The 9227-nt window shown below is 39.7% G+C and overlaps 1 protein-coding gene across 1 annotated transcript in view; it reads left to right on the forward strand.

Annotated features, from left to right (window-relative positions):
• CCDC6 (coiled-coil domain containing 6) overlaps positions 1–4500 on the forward strand; it is a 47336-nt gene extending 42836 nt beyond the window's left edge. The window contains exon 9 of the mRNA XM_010218343.2: positions 1809–4500. Within this exon, the coding sequence (XP_010216645.2) occupies positions 1809–2000 (192 nt within the window). The 3' untranslated portion in view covers positions 2001–4500. The remainder of the gene's footprint in view (positions 1–1808) is intronic.
• Positions 4501–9227: the final 4727 nt, after the last annotated feature.

The following is a 9227-nucleotide window of genomic DNA, read 5'->3' on the forward strand; positions in this document are numbered from 1 at the left end:
TTGGCAAAGAAGAAAGTTAATATATCAAGCATTTGTTAGGACTTTTTTTTTTTCAACATTTTCAACTGGATTTATTTCCTTTTTGCCTCTGTTGGATGCATTTCTACTTAATCAAGTTTATTCTAAGTATTCGTGGAGTTTAATGAGCTAACAAAGTTTAAATATTAATCACTTGAGAAAATAGCTTATAGTTGGTGTATCAAGCCGATTTTGATATTTCTCAACAGGTATGGTAATATGTACATTTTTTGTAAGGTTTCCACTTTCGATTGTCATTCTCAGATGTAAAACCTTTTCCAGTAGCATTCTGAGCAGAGTGTTGAAGTGTGGGTACTTCTCAATTGCCCAGGGGAACTGACTAAGGTAAACTGTTAATTCTTTCCGCAGCAGATAGGGGCAGGCTGGGCAGGAGGGGCCGTGGGCTGGAGCTCGGCAGAGCTGGGCCAGGGCTCTGGTCCAGCCGCCTGTCGTACGTCATGTGGGTTGGTCACAGGAGAATCTTTGAGCTTCTGGAAAACCTAGAGACGGATTTTATAAATGAGTTTTTAATGAAATTTGGGGGGTTTGGTCTCTTGAAAAATTAATAATTCTGAAACTGTAAACTAATTGAGGTCACATGAACTCACTGTGAGAAGGATGACCTCCAGGGCAAAATAAGAGCTATTTCAGAAAAGATACTGATAAGTGTCTCTTGTCTTTGTCTCTGTACCAAAGCTGATTTTTAGAGGTCCATTAGTGCAGTAAATGTTTTTTAAGTAGTGTTTCAGAAACCTCAGTCAACAGGTTGTTGGAGATCCCATTGCTTTTCCTGGAAAGCATTAAAAAAAACTATTATATATAGTTATGTTGAAAAAAATAGATGCAATATGTAGTGTGACCAAACTGCCATTTGCTTTTTGACTCTTCATTTTTAATATCCATTACAGAATAAATAGATTTTGCATGTAGTTCATTTGGTGTAGCACTGAAGCCACATTTCTTCAGATCTGGGTGTCTTTGGTTGGTTATTAATTTGGGGTGCATAATTTGTTATACCATTAAGTTCTTAATGCCTGGATCAGATCTTCATGCGTCTTTTTTCACTTCAAAACAGCTGAAGTTAGTGTTCTGCAGTGTAATTCATCTTTTTTATGTTGTTGCATTTAAAGAGGTTTTTTTCTCTCACTGCTTTGTGAAGATAAAAACAGTGCATATTAAACCTTCATGAGTTTTAGCATGCAGATTATAAAAGGAATCCGTAGTTCCTGTGAAGAGAGCGCTCTACTACTGCTTCACTGCTGCTGCTAAAAACATTGTAATCTTTTTCATGTGATACTTGCTCTCTAAAGAACAATCTCAATGATTCTTTGGTCTTGCTTCAGCCTGAATGCTAGAGATTCTGGGCAAGCTCTCCAGGAGTTGAAATGTTTCCACCTCCATTTCTGGGTGCTCTGTCCTTTGGCTTTACACACAAGCAGTGTAAAGTTAAATGCTGATTGGCATCTGCTGCTCGGCAAGTACAACTGGTGCTGTCTGTACAGACTTCCTCTCATTTTTTTTCTTTAGGTTGCTGGCTGTCATAGGTAAAGTATCTTCCACTTGCCTTTGCTGCTCCATTTCAGAGTAGCATAATTTATTTTAAAGAAAGTATTGTCATCTTTGTATCATTTAAAATGGATTGTTCCCACATAATTGTTTGCTTTGATTTTTACTGTGTTTTTTCTTTTTTTTCCTCCCCCCTTGGACAAGGTCAATACATTGATTAGAGGACTTGCACCTAGAGTTGTTCAGGAGTGTGTTTAAACATACTTTCAATATTTGTTCTGCAGAGGCCTTCACCACGAAGAAGCAACAGCCCTGACAAATTTAAACGTCCCACTCCTCCTCCTTCTCCAAACACGCAGACCCCAGTGCAGCCACCTCCGCCACCACCACCACCACCTGTGCAACCTACGGTCCCACCAGCAGCATCGCAGTCAGCCACTTTTCAGCATTCAGTGCATCCCTCCTCTCAGCCTTAGTGCATGTGCTCAGCAGTCTGTATGTCAGAATTTGGACTCATAACATGGAGCAGTTTACTAAAAGCCAAAGGCTTACTTGGCATATTTGGATTTGACATATTTGCACTGAGGTTATATAGGCTTCACTGTTAATTGTGTTGTAAACGTTTGTATAAAATGCAGCCAGTGTTGTGGGTCTACAACACTAACTTAACAAATTTTCCATCAGTGTTTACTTGAACTATATGTATGTCCATTCTCTGGCTGGAACATTTGCTACTCTGTTTGGTAATACGGCATTATGTCGTTTTGCTTGGCTCCAAAGCTTCATTTTCCTGGCTTTTAGGTTTGTAAAATTAAAGGGATACCTTTTTATATTTTTTCATGACAATTTGCATAAAATTAAAGGCATGATGGGCTATGTTATAAATCCTGAAATATTACAGTGTTTACCAAGCTTATGGTAACGCAGCACTACGTTTCAGTTATTTGAAATAACAGCTTCTAGTGCAAAAGTGAGTCAGACACCCTAATCAGTGCCCAAGACACATACTCTATTGTATCACCTAGTAAATAAGCTTAATTCAGCACACACGACAGACACATCCATGCTTCTCCTGTCTAAAAACCTCCAATGTATGGTACAGTGAGGGAACTGACTTGCTGCAGTTAATGGAATGTACAGTTCGTTGGACCTTAAGATTTGAGTATTTCACTTGTCATTTACATTAACCTGTAAGCTGTCCATGCTGTGTGATCCATCACAATTAACCAAGTGTGGTCCTGCCCACAGGTTACTGATAGCTGATTGAAGTGTGCTCTCTGATATTTTGCTGCAGAAGGCAATGTGATTGTAGAGAACAGCTGATTTTTTTTTTCCTGTTTAAAATATATTAATTGCGATTCCCCTGAAACAAAGGTGAACAAGTATTCTAAATGTTCAAAAGTCTATTAGAAAATAAGGTATAAGATGAACATATGGGAATATATTGGTGTTAACAGCCAAAACTGTTGTTTTGCTTGGTAGAAACAGAAACAGAGTACAAGAAAGTAGCACAATGTGGCACTAATGAATAATGCTTATTTAGCAGCCTAAGCCGGTACAATGTATAAAGAAATGTATTCTGAATACATTCTTTCCATTCATTTAGCACAAATAAATTGTTTGGTTTCACTTTGCAGTGGAACAAAGTGTCACTTCTTCTTGATATTGACATCTTAGTTTTATTTTTCCTAAGGTTCCTGTTGAGTACTGAGGTTTATATATTATTGATGATTTTAAGTGGTTTACCTCATATATGTGGATATGTGGGCCATGGAAAATGACAAGAGAATGTTTATTTTATGAGAATATGTATCTGGGTATAATCAGAGCAGAACATAAGTAATTTATCTTTTGTTTACAAAAGTTTGTTTGACATGCCTAATGCTTTATTAAGCACATTCTAAAGAAGGAAATACAGCATTCTGGTAGTATACTAACACTTGTACATACCTTTTCATGTTTGCCGCTCAAATATTCAGTAAGAATTGCAGACTGAAAATCTGTATAAAATCAGTGCTCTAATTCAAAATAATAAGTTAAAATAATGTTGTAAGAGGTTCAGCTTAAGTAAGGCAAAAATAGAATTTCTTCACTGTAGCTATGTAGTTTCAGCTCTGAGAGCTTTAGAGAAATGCATATATAGTCTACTCCACTTGTTAAACCAATATGGGATCAAGTGCATTACATTAGTTGTGGTAGTGACTCTCCAATAAAGTGATAATCTCAAGATTGTGGCAGGCCTAAAATTTGACCTGTGCTTCCATCTGGAAACGATCAACCATAGCAGGTGCTCACTTTTCTGTAGAGAAACTCATCTGTGAGCATTTTAATTAAACAGAGTTCCCGAATCAGCGGTAGGATTGCATATGAGAAAATCACAGGCAGTCAAAACTGATGTTCTCGGTGGGACTAAGGTCAAGATAGGATCAGTTATTTAATTTGTTGCTGTCCTTTTGTAAACATAAGACAAAGAAATATTATTTTAAAGGTAGGATTCCAGCTCAAGTATACCACTATTTAAAATGGTGCCCTCCTTTCTGAAGTGCTTTAAGATTCTTGGACAACAGGCTCCATAGAGTGTGTGAGCTCATAGTAGTATATATGCTGGGGGTGGGGGGGAAAAAGCCTTTGATAGTGCTGCTTTAGAATCTTAAAATGGAAAATTGCCTAGATAAATCTACATCTGAAGCATATTCCAAAATTGAAGTTCTGTAACCTAAGTTCAGCTGCTGTTATAAAGTGTCTTACTGAACTCTCCTTACTATTGCAGTGGGACTGTTACCAGATGAAAGTAAAGAAATGACAAATGTGTATTAAATCCTGAAAATGTAACAAGGCACTAAATTGGCCTTACCAAACTAAGAACATTGAACAAACATTTGTGTGCGAACAGAAGTGTTACTCTATTTGTAGACTTTTTGAATAAGATAAGGAATTGTGCACAACCATCTCCTAATAAATATAAATGGATTTTCAGTTTTGCTTGTGAATTATAGTCTTGAATTATGATTCTGCATCTATGTTCTTAACAGAATCTCACATAGACTGGAAGAATTCTCTTGACAATGAGGTACAGTTTATCACCAGTGCTCTAAGTACGTGGTTTTATGGTGTCTGGGTGGGTTCCTTCTGTCGTGTTCATTCTTAATGTCTGTCAGTTACACGTAGTGTCATCACTACTTGCATAAGGCTACAATTAAGGTTACAATAAGACAATTTCTAGTAGTAATGAGCATTTGTGTGTGTGTGTACTACTTTGGGACAGTTGAAGGTTTGAAAACAATACAAGCAACCCCATGCTCCTAGCTGTTTCAGCAACACTTTCCTCTGGCAGTCAAGCAGCTTTCTTTTATTTTTTTCTCTTAAGGAACCTGATTCGAACATTGGGATGCAGTGCTCTGTGGAGCACTATCAGTTTCTTATCCATGAGGTTTTCAGAGAAGTTGCTGATTTCATGCTGGTGGCTCTGAGAAATGAAATGCATATGGAGGCAGCAGTTGGACTTTTTGGACATAGTCTTCCAACTAACAGCTAGATAAGATTGTTTAATTGCATCTGCTCCTCTGAGTGCAGGTTCTCAAGGGCAGAAAGGACTATCACAGTTTTCCAGGAAAGTAGCAATGCTTCTGTTAGCAGTCTTGCTTTACTGCAGCTCAGTAGAAAAAGATTCACTTTCCTGTCCAAATGTTCCTTGTCAGGAATCCATCTGCCGGGATGAAATTTCTTTGGACTTCAGCTGAATGAAAAATATAGTCCTGGAAGCAAAGAAAATGTGACTGGACTTCCTAGAATCTGTGTGAGTTACAGTGTTGACCGGAGATTATTTAAACTCTAGGTATTTTGTTAAATAGAAAATGACCAAGACAAATTAAAGAATTACAAATACTTTGCCAACCAAAGAACACAATCTCTTTTGCTCCATGTAGATTATTGCTTACTAAGAGGGTTCTTCCAACAACCTTGTTCAAGTCTGGTAGTGCTTTAATGCTTAGCCTTGTAAGGGGTTTTAAGTTATAACACTGTTCAACACTTTTTAATGCTTCCTTTCTGTTTCAGTCATGACAGTTTATTTTTGTTCCTTGGGAGTCTACAGAGCATCACTTTGCAGAGCATCTCTCCCATGTTCAAGACATCTCATAGGAAATTGTACTGCCCATGAGTCTAAGATACAGAATTACAATATAGGCCTTTGTTACAAAAACCTCCTTAGTGGAAGAATTTTCCCCTTAAAAAGAAGAGAGAAAACAGAGTTCTCAACTACCAAATGAGCAAGTCTTATCAGTTCCCAGAGAAGTTGAATATTTTTTCCAGCCCTTTTAGGATTTGGACTGGAGTTCCTAATCTTTCAATATTTTGACTTGCACATTGCATTATCATGAATACTCAGGATATCCTTCATGTTCCTCTTGGTTAATAGCTACTCCTCTTGTTATAAATAGAGGTTAAGAGCCATTACTGCTTTGTGGACCAAAGGAAGCCACTGAAAATGGCAGATTGTGGTCTGTGCGATTCAGTTGTAACTCAAATGACTGTCTGTGCTGAGGTTGTGTTTTCTACTTTCATGCAGGTGCTCCCCCATTAGTAGTGTGCCCTGAAAAAAGAGAAATCTGGAGGTTTGACACTGCAGCTACTATAGAGACAGCTACTATATTAGGGAGAGCAATGCTTGGTTTGTTCAACTATTTGGACTCCAAAGGAATGTGCTACCTCATCTCTATGCTGCAATCATGCGGACAAGGTGTCCAGAGGAATGGCAGAGCTATGCTAGGCTTTGTTCTGCGTGTCCTCTCCAGAGAGAAGTCATTCCTCACTGGACCTGGACTACAAAGTAAATTCCTTCCTGTAGGTGAGATAGATCTGGGGGGATTAGGACAGGTGGTTGAGGGTTGAGTTGGAGAAAACTGTGTCTGCATAATACATTACTGCTTAGAACTCTCTTGCTCAGCCTAGGAGTTGCCTGTACTAAAATATTTAGTGGTTTCCTTTCAGAAAATAGTGTGTTGTAGTTGTTACTTAAATCTCTGGCAATAGTATTTAGTAAGAAAAGAACAATTGTCCTTTCCACAGAAATACTGGAAATAGTTTTCTACTCTCACAGCTGTTTTCTCACTATATAAATTAATGCTGTAACTATAAACTAAGATGTTTTATGCTTGTGGTAATGCCTGAGCTGTCCAAGGCACTTTAGTTTGTGATTGCTAACTTTTGTTTTGGCAGGTGTTTCAGATGAGAGCTAAGCCTCCTTTGGAGGAAGAAAAAGATCACCTGAGAGATGTAGCCAGTTCCTTTCCTGCAGAAATACAGCACTTTCCTCAAATGCAAGTAAAAAGGGAACAAACATCCATGTGCTTTTTAAAACTTTAAGTTCCTTGGTGATTTCAATTGTGTACTTAAGGAGTCTTTGAAGCCTCACTTTAGGTTGGCTGGGTGTTTAGTTGATTATTGCTGAATTTTCTTGATGCTCATGAACAAAACCTGTTCAAATTTGGATCAAATTTATAAAGCCACTGGTTAAAAATAATAGGAAAAGTGCCAATTTGTTGGGCATGAATACAAGTAATGACTTAAAAGCATTATACTTATGATGGTGTGGATGAGAGCTAATCACTGAAAGAATTCAGTGTCTGAGAAGTTCTTTTTTTTTAAAGCTGGTTACACTTTATTCCTGTTTTAGCTGTGTTATTGTTCTGTTGTATCTCTTGAGGTGTTTACATATATTTGTAATTGTTACACTATGTCTGTAATCAAGCTCATTTGTGCCTTCATGCAGCCTTCCAATAAAAGCTTGATTTTTTTTTTTTTTTTTTTTTACTTACTTGAATTGGAAGAATGTGGGGTGGGTTATGTATTTCCTTTCTGTTTGCCAGCTTGTCATCACTGGGAAAAAGAGGAAGCTAATGAGAAACAGGGATGATAAAAAAGATATGTTCTTGTCTTAAATTTTGCTGCCCTTGATTCTTGTTAGCTTAATTCTGGTTATTTTCAATTAAAATGCTGAGTGGAAAATTTGGGAATTACCTTCTTTTCCTAGTAAGGTTTAAACATTAGATGATTTGGATTAAGTTGATGTGCTGGGTGTAACCATGGCTGCTTTGCTCCTTCAGCTTTGCTTATATCTTGGAAGAATGTAACGATTCCTTGAGTGAATACTGTGGGAAAATTCCTGTGTGTCTTCCTCCTTCTGAGTTAAAAATCCATGTCTAACCTTCTCCAGGTATCTTCTAATGTGAGATCTAATTTGATGTTAAATAGAAGATGAAGAAAAGGAAGAAAGTGTGTCCCTGTCTGTGTAATGGGTTTGCTATATATTTTGTAGTTCAGAGTAGAGTGCTTTTGCTATCTGCATTAGCAGTAAAGATTCTGGTATCTAGTGACTTGTTTCAGCCTTTTCTGGTAAGCAAGTGTGATTGTGGTTGAGCAGTTCTATTATTGACAGATTCGGTCCTTTCCTGATACAGATTTGTTTTCGGAATCTACCATGATTTCCATTGTTCTGTGTTCTTTTCCTGTTAAATCAGTGTATTAGTCCATGTGATTTATGGCTATCTTTAACTGCAGCGAGTGTTGTTCTGATAGGAGGCTATTCAAAGGTAGCTAATAGAGGGGAGGAGTACTGGCACACTGTAAATAAGCTCTGGGTGTCTATTTGTGAGTCTTAGACCCATAAAGATGGTAGTACTCATTTGTGAATATCTCATGGGCACTTTGGCCCGTCCTTGTGACATCTCTTTGTTTATCACGGTTTTATTTTGTGCATTCCTTCATCAGCATAGCCCGGAATTTCACAGCATACTCCACAGCCGCTCCGCTCGGCATGGGCTGCCCGGGGCACTCTGGCCCGAGGACAGAACGCCCGCAGGCTCCTTCATGCCGCTGTTCTCCCCGGCGCTGCAGCAGGGGCTGTGTTTCCCCTCCCGAGCTGCTGGTAGCACGAGCTGCTGTGCCGCGATGGCTGCAGGTCCGGGGGCCCCAAGCCTTAGGACGTCTTCAGTGATGTGCTAACCTGGCCAGTCCATGTTGCTGTCTGGTCCCAAGACACATGCAGTGTTTCCCTGCGTGCCTGTATCCCTTCACTGCTGCAAATGCTGAGCAGTCAGTGGTTCTGGCTGTGCCTGTGCGAGCACTCTGCCAGTGTGGGACTGCTGTCAGGTGAAAGAGCTGTGTTGGTGCTCTCTGCCGTAAAAGCTTCCCTCTTTCAAGGGGGTGAAGCTCCAGAGCAGGGACCTGTGGAGGACAGTTGCAAGATGTGTAATCGGGGGCAAACCGGAGCGTGCAGGAAGCACGGACGGGGGCCGGATTGCAGCTTTTGGCTCTGCAAACGAGCGCAGGGCAAGCCTGCCAGCTGGCTGCTGCGAGTGCTGCACTGCAAGGGCTCGGCCGCGGCGCAGCCTTGCCTTGAGCATCCTGCACCCGAGGACGAGCCAGAATGTCCTCGTTGTCATCATGACCAAAGAAAGCACCAGAGATTGGTGATGGGCGCGTTCCTATAGCTAAATGCAAATGTGTGATACTAATAGGCAGGACGATAGGACAGTGCGTTGCTGTGACCAGCAGCAAGGAGCATAGACAAACCTGGTTAAGGGATTGGATGGCATTTGAGGCTAATAAGGGATAAAGGAAATGTACATCTCCTGGCTAACTTACCCTTCCCCCTGTACCAAAGGGGAGAGCTAGTTAGGAAACAAGTCCCCACTGGCTATGAA

Source organism: Tinamus guttatus, unplaced genomic scaffold (genome assembly GCF_059628265.1).
Source record: "Tinamus guttatus ecotype Peru unplaced genomic scaffold, ASM5962826v1 Tinamus_guttatus_pri_ptg000246l, whole genome shotgun sequence".
Classification (NCBI taxonomy): Eukaryota; Metazoa; Chordata; class Aves; order Tinamiformes; family Tinamidae; genus Tinamus; species Tinamus guttatus.